Source organism: Medicago sativa, chromosome 6 (assembly GCF_051527215.1).
Source record: "Medicago sativa cultivar Bolivia chromosome 6, Bolivia_mono, whole genome shotgun sequence".
NCBI lineage: Eukaryota > Viridiplantae > Streptophyta > Magnoliopsida > Fabales > Fabaceae > Medicago > Medicago sativa.
In genome coordinates this window covers 84387290-84406947 of record NC_140754.1, presented here as the reverse complement: position 1 = coordinate 84406947, position 19658 = coordinate 84387290, and the positions used below count along the sequence as shown (strand labels likewise).

The 19658-nt window shown below is 32.6% G+C and overlaps 2 protein-coding genes across 2 annotated transcripts; both read left to right on the top strand.

Moving 5' to 3' along the window:
* The first annotated feature begins 7094 nt into the window (after positions 1–7094).
* On the top strand, positions 7095–11441 carry LOC146917539 (uncharacterized). The gene is made up of 7 exons (XM_085719362.1): positions 7095–7251; positions 7736–7809; positions 8965–9089; positions 9616–9764; positions 10523–10670; positions 10751–10910; positions 11012–11441. Exons 2-7 carry the CDS (start codon positions 7794–7796, stop codon positions 11104–11106), a joined length of 693 nt encoding a protein of 230 aa, XP_085575488.1. The 5' UTR covers positions 7095–7251; positions 7736–7793; the 3' UTR covers positions 11107–11441.
* A 2752-nt stretch (positions 11442–14193) lies between these two features.
* LOC146917538 (uncharacterized) lies at positions 14194–18836 on the top strand. Its single transcript, XM_085719361.1, has 6 exons — positions 14194–14331; positions 14484–14616; positions 17107–17162; positions 18033–18114; positions 18223–18343; positions 18431–18836. The coding sequence occupies exons 1-6, from the start codon at positions 14232–14234 to the stop codon at positions 18713–18715; spliced, it is 777 nt and encodes a 258-aa protein (XP_085575487.1). The 5' UTR covers positions 14194–14231; the 3' UTR covers positions 18716–18836.
* Positions 18837–19658: the final 822 nt, after the last annotated feature.

Sequence of the window (19658 nt, the reverse complement as noted above, 5' to 3'; positions counted from 1 at the left end):
AGCTTGTGCGAAATAATTGTGGAGAATTTGTAGTCCCGAAGGCAGTGGAAGACGGTTTCGTCAGAATCGCCGCAACGGGTGCAAGTAGGAGATGGTGTAACATTCTTGTGATGGAGCAGAGACAGAGTAGGAACTGAGTTTTGACAAGCCAACCATATTAAAAACTTGTATTTTTCTGGAATTTTCAGTTTCCAAATCCATGACCAGGAGAAGTTGTCGTCTTGTGCATCTTGAAGGGATAGCAGCCAATTATAACCACTTTTCGCAGAATAAATTCCATTTTTATTGTGGTGCCAAATGAAACCGTCATCAATTGCGGCGTTGAACCTGATGTGGCTATTGTTGATGAAGTCGGACATGGGAGGAGGAAGAGAGGTGTACAACGATTGAGTTCTCACACCATTTGCTGTTATAACTTCTTTCACGGTAAGATGAAGGTCATGGATATCTATGACTGGGACAAGAGATCCAAGGGGGCCAAATTCCGTCCAATGGCTGAACCAAAAGGAAGAAGATCCAGATCCTGCTCGCCACAAATAACCGTCAACAAGGAAATTTTTAGCTCGGACAATGGATGACCACGTTGGGGAGCTGCTGCTAGTGATGGAAGCTTGGATTAAATTTTGCCTAGCTGCATATTTGTTGGATAGCAGTTTAACCCATAGCTTGTTACTCTGCTGAAACAAATCCCAAACCAATTTTCCAAGAAGACAAGTATTAGCATCTCTAGCCGCACTAATACCTAAGCCTCCAAGATGTTTAGGCTTTGCACGAGCTCTTGTTTTGTTTGTTTCGTGAGTTGCTACAGTTCCACCACTTTCCTTGCAATTTTATTATAGTTCCTTTTGATAATTATATACCCAGGTTTGAATGGCTTAAATCTTATTCAATTCGAAATAATAATATAATAAAGGGTTATTATTATTTATTATTTAATTTTTGGTGTCATGATGAATTATTTGATGATGTGTATTGATGTGTTATTAAAGGATGTAATTGATGTGTTATTTGATGATGTGCTATATAAAGATGTGTTATCTAAAAATGTGTAGTTGTCAAGTCATATAAAGATGTGCATTGTTGAGTCATTACTTGATGTTCATGCATTCATAGTCGAGTCTATTTAATGATGTGATTTAACATACTTTGATGGTGTTGCACTCAAAGATGATGTTCTCTTTAAAATACTTTGATGGTGTTGTATTCAAAGACGGTGTTATTTTTAAAATACTTTGATGGTGTTGTATTCAAAGATGATGAGATAAAATTGGTGAGTAGGTTTGGTACCACATGCATATAAAGTCGAGTTAAGAACATTGCATACATAACTGCAAGTCTACTTGAAGATGTGTAATTAAAAGATGTGTGATTTAAAGACGTGTAATTATTTAAAGATGTGATATTCAATGATGTGCTTCTAAATGATCATGTGCGAATGATATGTATTTGCTAGATGTCTTTTTGATATTCTTAAGTGTTGTTGATGCTCACATGTTATTAGAAGATGTTGACTGATGTCCGTTGATTTTATTAAATGAAGGTATATATTTAAATGTGAATAGTATCTGATTGTGATATATACATGTCTAAATGTAATTGATGTGTTCTTTTATCTGAATCTAGACATGTGTTTATGCATTTCTTATGTTGAATATATTCTCACCCTCTAGTGGCGGGTTGGGCGCCTGCACCCTTGTGGTGTAGATTTGCACGAAGAAGATCTTAGTAGCAGTGAGTCTCGGAGGATGGCGTTGGGGCCTTCTCCTTTTTGTCTATCGCTTTTTGGGAGTTTTATTGCGTCGAAGCTCTGATCAGTAACACTAGGAACCGAGGATTCTTTTTATTTTAGACTCTATTTTAGAATTCTTTTGAATTTAGTTTTGGTGTTGAAATTGTGATGCGACATGTACTTTAAAGTTTTTGAAAACTATTCCGCTGCAATGTTTTTAATTTAAATGAAGTATTTTTGAATTGAAGAAGATTGTGACACCCTTGCATGATAGCAATTAGCATTTCACTAATATAAAGTCTATTCGAAATTTAAAACAATTAATTTAAATTTTGTCACTACAAAGTCTTATTAATTTTTTTTTCTATGTCATCTACAAATATAAAACAATTAAAATACAAATTCAACAAATTTCAAATTTAATGATGCAACAATAAAAGAAAATATGTAATAGAGAAAGATAGAAAAGTAGGCTAACGAAAGTTATATCGAGAATAAAGTACACTCAAGAAAGATACATGGGTCTTTATCTCCCACAAAAATCAATCAATAGTTCACACATACATGAAAAGTAAGAAAGAGAGAGACAAAATCTACGATGCAAAATAAAAAAATATCACTTAAGAGTTGCTTCCCAATACCAAAATTTATACTACAACCTATTAACCTCAATGCACAAAATCACATTTTTTTTTTGAAGAAGACAAAATCACATATTTATGCACACAATTATCTTGAGAAGAACAATAACACTCAATAAAAGTTGTAACTGATTAATTTATTAGTTAAGTTTTGCATTGATGAAAGGAGTGATTGAATAGTCATAATTTAAATGTTTTGACAAATGAATTATCATAGTTAAAAATTATGAGTTAAGGAATATGAAAAAACATTAGTTCAAAAATAGAGGTGAATTATCATTAGTTTAAAAATTGTCCTTGAGAGATGGTACTGGAAATTGGGTTGACGAGTCTGAGAGCTTGAAAGCTTTTGTTCGCCAGTTCTATATTGATCTTTTCACAGAAGATAAGGTTGACCGAGAACATGTTGTTGCTTGGAATACTTATCCAAATTCTCTTGAAAATCAACATGATCGTTTGAGCGCCCCTATCCAAATTTTAGAATGCAAGAAAGCTCTTTTTGAGATGGGTCCCCATAAAGCTCCTGGAGAAGATGGTTATCCTGCATTTTTTTTACAACAATGTTGGGAGACTGTGGCTAGTTCCCTTTTTGAGTATGTAAACCAGGTTTGGGTTAATCCTTCTCTTATCTCTTTTATTAATAGTACCTTGATTGTTATGATTCCTAAAATTGATAAACCTGAATTTGTTTCCCAATTTAGGCCTATTTCTCTTTGTAATGTGGTTTACAAAATTATATCTAAAGTTATTGTTAACAGGATTAAGCCTTGTTTGAATAGTATTATCTCCCCATATCAATCTAGTTTTATTCCCGGGTGTAGCATTCATCATAACATCATTGTGGCTCAAGAGATGGTCCACTCCATGGCTAGGATGAAAGGTAAGAAAATGTTTATGTCCATAAAGATTGACCTGGAGAAAGCTTATGATCAACTTAATTGGAACTTTATTGAGCAATGTTTGGAGGAGTGTAAGTTTCCGCCTAAGACTATTGAGGTTATTCACCATTGTATTTCGTCTTCATCCTACAAGATCATATGGAATGGAGAGAAGACAAATAGTTTTAACCCTTCAAGAGGAATTAGGCAAGGGGACCCTTTGTCTCCTTATTTATTTGTGATTTGTATGGAGAAACTTTCCCACATTATAGCTGACCAGGTAGAAGCAGAGTACTGGAAACCAATGCGTGCAGGCAGGTATGGTCCCCAAATTTCTCATCTTCTTTTTGCTGACGATCTTCTTCTTTTTGCAAAGGCTTCTATTGAGCAAGCTCACTGTGTTATGCACTGCCTTGATCTCTTCTGTCAAGCTTCAGGTCAAAAGATCAATAGTCAAAAAACTCAGATTTTTTTCTCTAAAAAAGTGGATAATCAGCTTCGTGATGATATCTTACTTCATACTGGTTTCTCCCATGTCAATAGTCTTGGTAGATACCTTGGGGCTAATTTGACTACTGGTAGATCCACTAGAGGGCATTTTAACCACATTGTCCAGAAAATCCAAAATAAGCTCAGTGGGTGGAAACAACAATGTTTGAGTCTTGCGGGGAGAATTACTCTCTCTAAGTCTGTTATTAGTTATATTCCGTATTATCACATGCAATACGCTAAGCTTCCCAAAACTATTTGTGATGAGATTGAGAAAATTCAACGTGGTTTCCTATGGGGGGACACAGATCAGGGTCGTAAAGTACATTTGGTGAATTGGGATGTGTGTTGCCAGCCTAAATGTGATGGTGGATTGGGGTTTAAGAGACCACATCGTATGAATGAGGCTTTCTTGATGAAGATGATATGGAATCTCATAAAAAATCCGGATGAGCTATGGTGCAGAGTTCTTATCAGCAAGTATGGTAGAAATAATGATTTTATGGTTTCCTGCAACTCACAACCTTATGATTCCCCCCTATGGAAAGCTTTGGTTGGAGTTTGGAATGATTTTCAACGCCATATTTTTTGGAAAATAGGGGATGGAAGACTTACAAATTTTTGGCTTGATAAGTGGGTCCCTAACAGGAGTGAGCTCCTCCCATCAACTTCCCAGAATTTCATTGATACTACCATTTCTGTGCGGGATGTTTTGAATGCCGAGGGGGATTGGAACCTAAATTTTTTGCATGATAATTTACCAACTAATATTGTGAATCAAGTGGTTGCTTTACCAACCCCAATTGATGCAGATGGGCCTGATGTTATGGGATGGGAAGGAACTAATACTCATCAGTTTACCATTCAAAGTGCTTATAGATTGCAACATGGAGATATTCATGCCTTGGAAGGAGATTGGAATTCTTTGTGGCAATGGAAAGGACCTCATCGTATTCAAACTTTTATTTGGCTTGCAGCTCATGAGCGCATCCTTACCAATTTTCGTAGAAGCAAGTGGGGAGTCGGCATATCTCCAATTTGTTCTAGATGTGGGACAGCAGATGAGACTACCATTCATGTGCTCCGGGATTGTGCCTATGCAACTAAGGTATGGCTCCGTCTAGTTCCATCTCATTTCATGACTGATTTCTTTACTTTTGATTGCAGGGACTGGATTTTCAACAACCTCGGCAAGCATGGCATATGTGCAACTAATAAGAACTGGAAGACAATTTTCATGACATCTTGTTGGTTCTTATGGACGTGGAGAAACAAAGCTATTTTTGAAAATGATTTTCACCTGCCAAACAACCATGTCATGATGATCCAAGACTTTACTAGACAGATAGACCTTTGTTCAACCCTTTCGCCTCATCGCAATCTTCATCGGAAAGAGACGAACTACGTGGGTTGGGATAAACCCCCTGAAGGTTGGATAAAACTCAACAGTGATGGTGCTTGCAAAGGTGGTGGAGAAAATTCAGGGTGTGGGGGCCTTTTTCGCAGCTCAGATGGAAGATGGTTAAAAGGCTACATTAAAAAGGTTGGAGTGTGTGACGCGCTTCATGCTGAATTGTGGGGCATGTACCTTGGTTTGGATATGGCTTGGCGAGAACAGATTCCACAGCTCATTGTGGAAAGCGACTCTAAAACTCTTATTGATATGGTTACTGGTAGTTGTAACTTTAGTGGAGTCATTCCCACGTTGGTGCGGCGTATTCGTAACCTTTTGGCTTTAGATTGGCATGTCCGGTTTCGTCATACTTGGAGGGAGGGTAATCGTTGTGCAGATTGGTTGGCGACCTTTAGCCTTTCTTCAGACTCTTTTGTTGTTACTCGATTGGAGTCTCCACCTAGTGAGCTCCATAGGTTTCTTTTTAATGATCTTTCTGGGACTTGTTTTCCTAGGCATGTTCAATTAGTTGTTTAGTTTTCTGCTGGGCCTTTGGCCCTCTTTTGTACCAAAAAAAAAAAAAGAGGTGATAAAATATATTTTTCATAAATAATCTATTTTGTAGGAGTGATCAAGTTGGAACAGAATATTAAGATCAACCAATGACATTTTGTAACAATTGAAGCCGAAAAAGAAAAGTGGAAGAATTTTTTTATTTATTTTTTTTTATAAAGAAGTGGAAGAAATATTATTCTCATTTTTATAAGTTACATACGTATTTGATTTTTTGTATGGACAGGCTTCTATAAAAAATATGCATGTGATTATATTTCATATTTTAATAAATTTGATCAATTACACTTTTTTGTTTTTATACTATATATTTTTATTTGTTCTATATTAGACTAATATTTATTGATCAATTTTATCCTTGAACTTTTACATGTTAAGGTATCTCATGTTTTTTAGTAGAAAAAAGACATCTAATTTTTCCGTACATTAGAGTATGCAATGCATCTTTTGGTCTTCAACTTTATAGAAGCTCATGAAAAGAAAAAAAAAAAAATTAAGCAATGGCACTGACTTTTCACTTGGAAAGATAGTGCAAGATTAATGTTAATACATGACAACTTTCTAAGGCACTAATAATAATAGAATAAGAAAGAGTGAATAGTTTTAATTCACACAACATTATTATTGGAGGATTAATGAGATATATCAAAGGGTGAAAAGTTATAAGTGAAGTGAGAAGATTTTCTAAGAATGACAATTTAGAATTAGAGAATGAGAAGCTTTTCTATAGTGCCACATCATCATAAAGATTGCATAAGAACAACTCAAATTTCCTTTATAAAGATATAATATAATATAATATACTCCCTTCGTCCTTTGCTTTTTTCACATTTCTTAAGAAAAGTTGTGAGTGTAATTATTATGTCTGTTTTGTGTGTCAATATTACCGCATTGTCCTTTGTTTGTATATGTATTAAATTTGACTTTTTAAGTTTCAAGATAAGTTAGTAGTATTAATTAGGGGCATGTTTAGGAAAATAATAATAAATGCATCTAGTAATTTGAAAAGGGGTTTAAATTTAGAGACAAAAATAAAGTCAAATGGGTGGTTACATATAGGGACGGAAGAAGTAGATAGATAGATAGATAGATAGAAGTATTGTGAAGTTTCATTAGATTTTTTTTTTTTGGTTGTGTATATTGTAGATTTTCTTGGTAGTTGAAGTTTCATTAGATGTCATGGTAAAAATATTTTAGACCGACGGTGCATGTCTATTAAAAGCTTTTTTAATTTAATACTACTATATACTAATTTTATTTACATGAAAAGCAAACGTAAGAAATTATAACACCAAACCCAATCCATAAAGAGGCCCATTATTACATTTTATCCGTTTTTTAATTTAACTATACTCAACTTACATAAATAAATAAATAAATAAAAATTTCACAATTAAAACCCTAGAACACCAAATCTCACTCCTGTAGCCGCTGTTGCGTTTCTCTTCAATCGAATCAACTTCGATTCTCACTCTATTCATCTCTCCGGTTATCTCCGCCGGATTTCCTCGCCGGCCGCCACAATCAGCTAGAAACTCCGTCCACAAGGTATTCCCTTTTTCTTCGATTTTTTTCTTAATTTTTGGATTTTTGGCATTGGAGAATTGTATCGCTGTAGAGATCCACTTCTTACCGCGATTGATGACATAAAGTATAGATTTTCACTGTGAATTTTGCAAAATTACCGTGATTTTTGTGAAATTCACCGCGAATTGAAACATGCATGATTATTTTGTGCCCTAATTTTATTTTTATGGAATCCTAAAATCTTATTTTTGGAATATTGGAAAGCCTTGTGGTTATTTGTGTGTTTGTGTGTTTATTAAGGTAATTAATTGTTATGGAACTAGACTAATTGTTTAATTATTATGTGTATGTGAAGTGATTACTTGCAAAGTGATTTTTTTTAAATTTTAATGGTTGTAATTTTTATAGCATGTTTTTGGAGTTTGACGAGGTGGTTTCAATTGAAATCTATGTTTTATTTTTTTCAATTGATTATGATATTTGACAAATGTTATTCTTCATGCAGTTGGTTATCAGGAACTCTCTTTTTTCGCCGTTTTTGTTTTCTTGATCAAGTGACGACAATGGAGGATGATTGGGGTAATTAGATTTTTCTCCGCCTTATTCTTTAATTTGGGACATGTGCCACTTTTGTTATGCAACACTTTTGTTATGTAACAGACCAGTCCAACCTATCAACCCGCTGTTACGGTTTTCTCACCCCCTCTTCACCAAGTACGCGAATACAATTTAGCGAGTTCTTCCTATCCTATATTAGGATTAGGAGCAAGGATATTTGGAGAAGAACTTGGTCATCTGGGATGTACCAAACTTTCCGAACTCTCCCTCCATACGGGAACTGTGGTACCTATACCAGATATTCAGGTTCAACTCCCACGGAAGGGAAACACTCGCTAAAATGTCCCTGCGGCAGAGGGTGCAAGAAAACCGAGAATAACATCTGGGTGGGGCTGGACTGTTGCATAAAAAGACAATGCTTATATCATAAGTGTTTATCATATATTAGGTATTGTTATTTCTATAACAAAAGATAATATAAAGTTAAGCATTTTCACAAGTTATCACGGAGTACTTGTGTAAATAAGCAGCTGAAAACATTTAATGGACATGTCATAAGCTGTTTCTATATACTCTCCCAAACAGTCTCACAAGTGCTTATGCTAGTATATAAAACCAAATAACCTGTCCCTGGATATGCAGTGTGTTCTTTTACTTTCAAACAGTTGATATGTGTTGGTCAGTTATATTCTTGTTTTACTTTACCACCTGACTCCAGATACCATATTTAATATTTTATCATGCTATTTTCACTGTCTTTATTCTAAATCCTTCCTCTTTACTGAGGATGTTTATGAATTATTATTGGATTTGTACGTGTATCACACCAATCAATAAAATAATAAAACGGTAACAGTTGCTGCTGATTGATTAAGCCTGAAAACTTATATAAAGTTATAATTTTTTTTAATTGACAGTTCACTAACATTTTGGTTCAATATGATTGTGTTTAGAATCATTGAAAATGTAATTGATTTGATTTAGAAGTATAGCAAGCAATATGAATATATCAATTTTGTAAATAAAATCAATTCCCTATTCCAATCACACTCTGTATGATTCTGACATACAAGTTGTATATAGTATATTTAATCTATAATTAAGTCTAAGCATACTACATTTCTTGTACTGTATTATTTATTGTTAATTTGAGAAATGCTTGTGTATTTGTTTCAGAGGAAGAGCAATTGGCACCCATTGATCTTAAGTTACATGAGCCACCTAAACTTAAATGGGAAGATGAAGACGTGGATGAAGATGATGTGAAGGACTCATGGGAAGAAGAAGACGAGCCCGCTCCTGTAAGGACAATCTGAAAAGATTTTCGATACTGCATTTTGTTTACATCTGTACTATTGTTTACGTTTATAGTTTTAAAATAAAAAATGGTGGACATAGCTCATTCATATTTAGTCAACGTCTTATTGTGTAATTAGCAAATTCTTTTTTTACTACCTTGATGCCAATGCAACCACAGTTGCTTTAAATCTTTTACATTATGTGCATCACAATGTGCTGAAATTGTTATAGTTCAATGGACATAATTTTTTATTTTCTTTAGACAAGATGTGGTGTGGGGATTTGTTTGAAATAAAAAATTAAAGTTTGTGCAAGTTACTTTACTCATACCTAACAATTACTAATTTAGTATAATTTAATGAGTTTCATGATGGCTTCTAATGCAATGATGCAGCATTTTGATTTAGAAAAAATGATGCAGCAATTCTTATAGTAATGTTCTTTAACTGTTTCCTTAGATACACCCTTAAAAAACTGTGTCCTTAAATACTTATTGCTTGTTTTATCGTGCTTGCATGTTATCATCAGGCACCTGCAGCACCTGCAGTAAAAACTACTGAGAAGGCTCCTAAAAAGCCTTCTGAAAAAGCTACTGAAAAGAAGGGAAAGAAAGTAGAACCAGAAAAAGAAAAGGAAGAACCACTGGATCCTCTGGCTGAAAAACTTCGCCAACAAAGGTATTGATTTGCATCTAATTCTTGTAGTCTGATCCTAATATTCCTTTTAGGATAACTTTTTATCAGTACATGTATCATTTATTATTACACACTGCACGCAACATTCTGTAGCCTTGCCATGGATGCCTGCCTGCTAAGAAAATATGATTATGAGCAATTGTTCATTATAAAAAGTCCTCCACAAACCCAAATCTTCTTCCTTGTTTGGTTGCTTTTATGCACTTCTTTTACGGAAACGTGGTTTTATTGTGGTAAAGTGGTCTGTGAATACATTGGGTGCTGTTTCAATGCAATTTCTCTTTTTTAGAGCCAGTTCTTCTTTGGCATCTACTGTGTACTTGTGCAGGCAATATAGTGCTTATTAATGTTTGCTATTACTAGCTATGTTAGTTACACGGTGAGTAGCTCTTTTTGGGTCTTAGAGGCTGTAAATCATAGGATTCAAACAGGGTACCTTTCTTTGACCAAAGTCTATTTAAGTACAGGTAAACTTAGCGTCACTGCAGTAGACCTTTGGCTTCCTTTCTATGATTAAAACGTCTAAACTTTAATGATTAGAAATTTCGATTCCTAAGTATATCTGTTCTCTATTTTTCATTGCAATAAACTTTATGTTTAAGTGATACCTTATGTAAAACTATCTTTTCCTTTTACTAAATTTGGCTGTCATAGTTTCTGAATGAGGACATCATATAAAAGGAACAGGTACCTAATTTAGACTTGAGAAAGTTCCTGATTTAATTTACTTCCTATGACAGACTAGTTGAAGAAGCAGATTATAAGGCCACTAAGGAATTGTTTGGTGGTGGTAACGATGAAAAGAACCTTGATACTTTTATACCGAAATCTGAGAGTGATTTCTTGGAGTATGCAGAGCTCATCTCACACAGGCTTCGTGCTTTTGAGGTCAAATACTTCTGTTTCTTACCCTTGCCTTTTAACTATTTGTAGAATGTGCATCCTAACTTTCTTCTTGATGAATGCAGAAAAGTTATCATTATATGGGTCTACTGAAGAATGTAATGAGAATATCGATGACTTCTCTAAAAGGAGCAGATGCCAAAGATATTGCGTCTTCTGTAACTGCCATTGCAAATGAAAAGATCAAAGCAGAGAAAGAAGCCAATGCTGGTAAAAAGAAGACAGGTAAGTTCAACTTAACATTAGAACCTTTCTATGTTGCTTTTATTATTCATGTTATCTTCTCCTCCTTTCCCATTGATTTCAATTTTTTGCCGTGTCTTTAGGTGGCAAGAAAAAGCAGCTTACTGTTGACAAACCTGATGAAGATTTTGTTGCTGCTGATCGATATGATGCTTTGGACGATTATGATTTTATGTGAATTTTTTTGGTTCAGTTCCATTCAGATTATTCAGTTAAGAGATTCAACTGTTTCTACATTGGATGTTGGGACAAGACCCTTCGGCATAAACCTGTTCAAAATTGAAGAGTTTTGCCCTGTATTTTGTCCAATAAGAGAGTGTGCATCAGTGTCTTTTCTTTTTCAGTTGTCAAATTTTGTCACCATTATACTTGGAAAGTTGGTCTTTCACTAGATGATTTATATAAGTTAAAAAGTTTGAAGATGAATGTGTATTAAACATTGAACATCGCTTTTACTTTGGGTACATTCATGTTGGACTGTAAGAATAGAATTTCCCTTTTTTGTTTTGTTGAGGATGGTTGTTTTATCCAACATTTATCACTCATTGGTTACGATCGATTAATGTGTTGTGGAAGATTAGCTAGACTTAGCAGAAGCTAGAGGATAATTTTGAAGACCAATTTTGAGGTAATTGGTATTAGGAATCTAATCCAAGTTGAAGTGTTTTGGTATGGATTTTCTTTAGCTTGAGTCTGAACATTTAACCAAATTTGAAGCAGTAATAGCTTGAAAATACACCACTTGCAGTAAATCTGATAAAATTATGTAATAACTTGGAAATAATACATCACTTGCAGTAAATGTGTGATAAAAGCTCAACTGTTGAATATAAATACGTGCTCTATGCCTTTGTCAGCACATTGGTTTTCTTTTCTAAGAGTATGCCGCAACTCCACACTCCAGTTCTTATTCATTTCCAACTTAATGTTGTATAAAACAGCAGAGAACTCATGACAATGATGAGCTCCTTTTTTTTTTTTTTTTTTTTTTTTTTGAATTTCCATCCTTTTTGATTAAACAAACGAAGGAGCCTGAACACGGCTTACAACAGAGTTACAAAAAGGAGAAGAGAACAGGTTTGGAGGGGCATTCCCCTCCTACAGACTTTGCCAAAGAGGCTAAGTTATGAGCTTCAACATTGAGCTCTCTACAGACATGAATAACCATTACAAATGGGATTTGTTCAATTAATTTCCAGCAATCAACTATAACAGGTTCTATGGAAGCAACTATGCTAACTTTGTTGACACAATTCACAACATTGAGGGCATCACTTGACAACACCAGGCTTTGAATGTGCAGCCCCACTGCCTCCTGCAGCGCCCATCTGACTCCCATCGCCTCTGCCAGACACGGTTCAACATCCACATCATCCAGCTTTCACTTGCTTAGGGTGGCATTGCCCAAACTGTCTTTCAAAATCAAACCCCAACCTGTCTGGCCATTCGGGAAGCAGCCAGCATCCACAAACATATGGTGACCTGCAGTCTGGACCGTGCTAGCATTACCCCCCCTTTGGCAGATTTGCTGGGGCCTTTGTTTAGCGTTGGCTGCGTTAAATTCCTGGACAAATTGGACAGCTGATTGCACTAAAATGACAGGTTCCGTGACAGCTCCTTTGAAGACAGCTTGATTCCTAGCATACCAAAGCTTCCAGACAATGATGAGCTCCTTAACTAAACCTTATAACTACCAGAGTCTGAATATCTGCTGTTATTTATGGGTCCATGCAAAATGACCAATAATTTGCATGAAGATTATACTATAGCCAATGTGACCATGAAACCAATGATCCAATACTCAATTCGATATTATGTAACCTACGTGTTTGATTTCAATATTTAAGAGTAGTGGTATTTTAACAAACCATTTGAGAAAACTTTTGTGAGTATGAGAGAGAAAATTGTCACAAAGTGGTTGGACACATACAGTGGCGGAGCCACGTACTGGTCAGCAGGTGCAACTGCATACCCTCAAAATTTCAAATTTATACCAATATTTCTACTTTTATTGATTTTGAGGGTAACAAACTAAAGTGCAGTATGTATTTCTTGCATACCCTCAAAGTAAGAGTGCACACAAAGTAGTGGGTGTGTTCTAGCAAATCCTTTTTTTTTTATCATTTAAAAAGTGTAACAAACTAAATGAATATATTTATACTTAATTTTTTTCATTATCTCAATTAGACCCTTAAACAACTTTTTCTATAATAAAGATTGTTGTTGGTGTCATTAAAAAAAAAGAATTTAGATTATATTTTTTTGTTATATTGTTGGTGTCATTGATTGTTATATTGTTGGTGTAATTTAAATTATATTTTTTTGTTATATTGTTGGTGTCATTGAAATAGATAATCATGATTATAGTTTGTTTTTTTGGTGGTGGCTGGGGTTTGAACCCCGGACCTTGCATATATTATGCATTGTTCCAACCAACTGAGCTTAGCTCACGAGGACCATGATTAGTTTGTTTGTTATAACTTGAAAGCAACAAACATTTATATTTTTTTTAAGGGAACAAACATTTATATTTTCAATTTTAATCAAAATTTCATAAAAAAACACCGTTCATAATTTTCAAACGTTAACGCAATAAAAAGAGCGGAAAGACGGGCACATGAGTGCCCGTCTTTTCGCTAGTATTAATAGTATACTTTGTTCACATTTTTTTTTACTGGAAATTATTTTTTTTGGGTCAAGTGACTGGAATTTATTATTTATTTTTATTTATTTTTTTGTAATATTTAATATTTATTTCTATTATTAATTTTTTTTATATTTAAAATTATATTTTAATATTTCTATCCATATAACACGTCACTAGTTTTCATATAATAATTCATGGTTAATACAAAATTACAGTCAAACTTTGTTTTTGAAAGGATGAAGTATTATTAAATTGTGATAATTATTTTCCTATTTTTTTCATTATAAAAAAGTATATATCATTAATTACGTCAAATATTTTTTTGGGTATAATGTTATTTTTATAAGTTAATAACTATTTCCATTCATTCAATTTGATACTACCAAAAAAAATTATAAACAAAGAAAAAAAGAAATATCAATAAAAAAAATGGGAAATAATTAAGTGCAAATTGTTTAGGAAGGGTACACCTAATCTTTGGGAAATACCACGTATGAAGAGCTTATCACCTTTCAAATTACAAAATTGTCTTTAAACTTATATCGTGTCAAATTTTTATTTGCTAACTACAATTACTCTTCATTTGCATTTGCTTTCATATGCACAAGGAAGTATAAAATCAACTTAAGAAAATCAAATCTATCCCATTGACCACAATGTCAGAAAATAAACACTCTCATGAAGAGTCTCTCAAAGAGAATGAGGTGACCAAGAAAGAGATAAACAACTTGCAGGAGCAACCCAAATATGAAGTTGGTAAGCGTTGTCTTATCTCAATAACGTAATTGTTGCTTCTTGTATTTTCTTATGCACTCTCATCATTTGTTTCATAAATAATTGTTTATATATATATATATATATATATATATATATATATATATATTATATTGCTTATTTGTTTGCATTAGGATCAGATCAAATGCACCCGTCTGATAATGAAGAAAGAGGTGAAGAAAAAGAATATGGGGAAGATGATGATGATGAGCAGGAAGAGGAAGCAGACGATGAAGCTGAAGAAAAAGAGAAAGCTCAAAAAGTAGAGTATGTCAATTCGATTTCTCATATATTCTCTCATATACTATATCATTTAGTATTTTATTCATCAATCATTTATCCCCCCCTTGAAAATTTTATGTGGATTTTAATTACTTCATCTAATTTTAAATATAAGCGACAAAAATACATATATTTAGTTTAAATTTGGATCAAATACATTGACATACTTAAGGTCTAATTAAGGATGTATGTGTATCTTTGTATGTTGGTTTCTCAAAGGCAGTTGAGAGTGTCACTACGGTTTTCACTTGGTCATGCTTAATTTTTTGGTTGTGCGAGGATTTTGTTTAATTAGATTATAATTACATCATAGCAAGGTCCAAGGCATCAACATGTATTTCTATGAATTATTTGCTACTCTTTCTCAATATATTCTTAGATAGGTGTTTAGTATGATTTTATCTTGGCTTAAATATCACTTGGTCCTTAACACATTTTTGAAGTTCAATTTGATATAATAAACATTAAAATCTTTAAAATCTTTCAGTTTGGTCCTTTAAGGGTTGTCGGCTAACACAAGTTATTCATTTATGCGAAAAATGACTTACTTCCTCCGGTCACATTTATAAGCAAATATTGTTTTTTCAAGTTCATTAAATAATTATGTATCCGGACTATAATATAGTTCAGATACTTCAATTATTTAATGAATCTGGGAAGGAAATAATTGTAAAATTACTAAATTTTGGTTTAATTTATTTTTCTTGCAATTATAATACAAAATCATTTATTAAATTATTGTAATCAATTTTGTTTGATACTTCATTTATGAATAATTGTTATCAATTCTAGTCTTGCAAATAGCAAAGTATGAAAAAAATTATCATGTAAAATTTGTATATATTTAGAGGCCTAAGGAAATGTCTTCAAGGCCTTTCCCGTGAACCGACCCTAATTAAACATATTTAGATATGTATACCATAGATACTCACTTCTAGCTCGGCAATATAAGTTGATGGTTACTCCCACCGTTCAGTAGCACAACCATTTACAAGTTTGAATCAAATCTATAACAACACGACAACAAACAACATTGGATATAATGAACAAGAATAGCCTTTTCGATATAAAAAACAACTAAAAAAGGAACATTACTTTGGTGAGGTCACACCATCCGACTATCATTGTCAGAAAGATTTTTGAGATTAGGACCCAACCCTTTAATTAACCATCGATTTTGATATCATTGTTGGCTAATGAGGGGAGAAATGGGGATCATCACATATGGTTAAGACCAACCATACAAGTAAGTTGGACACCATATCTTAACTCAAAACCTTAGGACATTGAGTTTATGCATATTCTCATTTATATGTTGTTCAAAATATACTTTTATATACAACTATCGTGTATTTACCTGGCGTTGCCTGGATTAGACATATAATTTAGGATGACCGAAATTCTTTATGCATGGCATTCTAAAATAAAATTCATCACAGATTGGTATAGAACGAATATCTTAATTGGTGCACACGAATAGAAATAAATAATTTATATTTTAAGTACCTATAAATCAATATATGCAGAGACAGATGAAATTGTCTGGATTCAGCAAAATTATTAACACATATATAATAAAATAAACATTTTTTAAGTACTATGACTTGCAGAAATCCATACCGTTATTAAATTAGTAAAATTACACAATTGTAATATTACTTAAATAAAAAATTGAGTAGATTACACTTCCCTCCCTTCTTAAGTTAAAATATACACTCTCCTCCCCTCTTATTTAAAACATATTAGAAAACTTTTCATTCCCTTCCCCTAAGAGAAGCTTGAATTACATTCTTCTCCCCTCTTATGTTAAAATATACACTTTACTCCTTCAATATATATATTTTATTTCTAATAATCTAGCAAATAAATAAAAATCTAACACACTTTGGAAAAAACTACTCATTATATTTTTAATTTATTTTTAATACTTATGTAGCATAAATATTCTCAACAAACTACTCATTATATTTTAAAATTTTCTAATCATCAATAGTATCAATCAATAGAGAAATTCACATATATTGTGTTTATCTTCTCCATTTTGGGTTATTGTTTTGTATATGGATTGAGTATGCTTTGTGCTGGGTCAATATCTAGTAATCTCTTTGCTGTTTCAAAAACAAAGAACCACCTCTCTAAAGTAGGCATGTTTACCTCCAATTTATTTATATTTTCAATTCACCTAATAAAAAAAGAGAGTATAGATCAAATATATACCTCATAAAGTTTTTTAAAAAAATTCTAGCATTTTTAGATTTTAGTTTAAAATGTCCAAACTTTCTACTGTTTCTGAATATGCATTTTTCCAGTTTTTGTATACTCTATCACATTTGTTATTATGCAAGTCTTCAATGTCCTTGTTAGCAATTTAAAGCAAATAGAAGTTTAAGAAAATGAAAAGTGAAAATATTTTCATAATGTAACGGATCCAACATTCTAACGTTTGTGAATTTCTCTATTGGTGCTTATTTGCAGATATGTGAGCAGAGATTTATCAAACATACATGAGGTTGAGTGCCCTATTTGCTTTGGTATGTAATTTTTAATTAATGCTAGATTTCCTTATTTGTTTCTGCAAATATGAGTAATTTTACTAAATAAAATTGTTCTAATGAGAAAATGTAACAATATATGATCAAATGAAATGGTCAAAATGTTGAACAAAACAATTTAATATTAATGTATGAGGAAACCTACGGTAATATTTAGAGTATATATATGAAATTGTGTTGTAATAATTACACATAACTTTGCATAAAGAGTAATAGATTTTTGTTATTGAATTGGTAAATTCCATTCATAAATAACTTATGTTTTAAGGCTAGCTTCATAATATATATCTTTGAGAAAGAAAGTCTTTCTTAGAAAAATGCTTTGTTTGTCAAAAAAAAAATGCATTATTTAAAATTAGAGGTACAGTAGGGTATTTAAAGGTGGAACTCGATAAACTCTAGATACACTTTTATTCACTTCCTAGTTAAATAATATATATAATTATACACATTTCTTGTTTTTATTCGTAAGATATCTCTAAATAATTCTATATTCATATAAATTTTAAATTGTTAATAATACTTCTCTGTCTTTTAATTTAAAATTTCCTTCTTCATGTGGGGCCCTGCTCTCATTTTGTGCAAATCTATCTTTAGTGTTAAGATTTTATCTTCATGTCTTATTTATAGGTACAAGTAGATAATCTAGTAGACACATTTCTAGTTGTTTCCTTAATGTTTTTAGTCCAATTTATAGATACAAGTAGATAATTTAGACACATTTCTAGTTGTTTCCTTAATTATTTTTTTAAGAAGCTAGATGTTTCCTAATAATACACACTTTTATATAGACTCCACACTTTTCTATAGTTAATTAAAGTACTTCTATATTTTTCATTATATGTGTAGGTATCATACGAAAAACAAAAACTATAATAGAATGCTTGCATCGTTTCTGCGGAGAGTGCATAGAGAAGTGCATCCGCTCTGGGTTTGTCCTTAAACTTCCACCATCTTTACTTATCAATAGTTTACATATTTTTAGTTTGAATTGTATTGATTATTTAGCTCTTATATGTTTTCTTGTAATTTATTGCAGTAAAAATGAATGTCCTATTTGCCGCACACATTGTCCTACCCAACTCTCACTGAGAGATGATCCACATTATGATGAATTGATTGCTTTGCTGTATCCAGATATTGACAAGTTTGAGGAAAAGGTAAGATATACACATTTATTTCGTTTTACATAACCAAAATATTATATCTTAATGAAAAACTAATCAATAAGGTTATGTTCGACATAGGAATTGGCTTTTCTTAAAGAAGAGTTTCCCCAGCTACCTATAGTTGAAAAACCAGAGGAAGTTGTTGATCGTGAAGAAGAAGAAGAAGAAGATTTTGTTGAAGAAGATTTTGTTGAAGAAGATTTTGTTGTTCGAACATTTGTGTTCGCTTTACCTGCTTTTCATCAAATGAATGATGAAAATGATTTTGCTGAAGAACCACTTGTTGATGATGATGATAATGTCGCTGAAGAACTTGTTGTTGAAGAGGAAGATAGTGATGATAATAGTAGCAACTCAACATAGTGCCCCAATGATATGAACCTTTAAGGAACACTCTATCCAACTTTCAAGAGATGGAAATTAGTTTTAAGAATAACTAATGAGATTTGGGTGCATGATGCCCACTTGGTTTGTTTTATTTGATTTAAATTACGACAAACTCAAGTTTATTTTTGTTGTGAGTATTTTGATTATGTATGGAGCATGGTATCCTCATTATTTATGTGTTTCCCAAACCAAGTTCCCCTTTGTTTGGTGTGTTTTTGTTGAAATAAAAGTGGATTGAATTTCATGCTTAAAGATGGATCCCAATAAAGCTTGTAAGGAAGGAAGACAAAATTAAACAATTTTTGGTTGTAAAACCTATACTAATGTTCAAGAAGTGCAGTTTGGAGACCACGATTTAAAAGATTATGCATTGATATGGTGAGATTGAATCATCAAAGAAAGAATAAGGTATGGAGAGCCATCCATTTAAACTTGGGAGAAAATAACAATAATGATGAGAAGGCATCATTATTCACATTCTTATCATCTTAGAGAACTCCACAAAAATAAAATTAAGAAATTAAAAGAAAGGGATAGGAAAGATGAATTAGATGAAAAAAAAAAAGAAAAGAATGAGGAATTGAAAGAAAAAGTGAAAAGAATGAACAATTAAGAGAAAAATAAAAGGAAAGTGAAGAAGAAGAAGAAGTTAGTAAATTTGTTAAACATGCAAATGGATAGTTACACGTAGACTTAATCTCATCTTCATAGAAACTTTTACTCTCACCATTTTCTATGTGAACGTTTTCATTCTTTGAAATCTTCTATACACAAGGATAAACTTTAATAAACTTGAAATAGAACACATATTTGTATCATTTTATTTTAAATAATATACAAAAATAACTTAAAACTTCTTCAAAAAACTTAAAACAAACACACTTCTTGCAATGATTTCAGTCGGTAACAACTTGTTCAT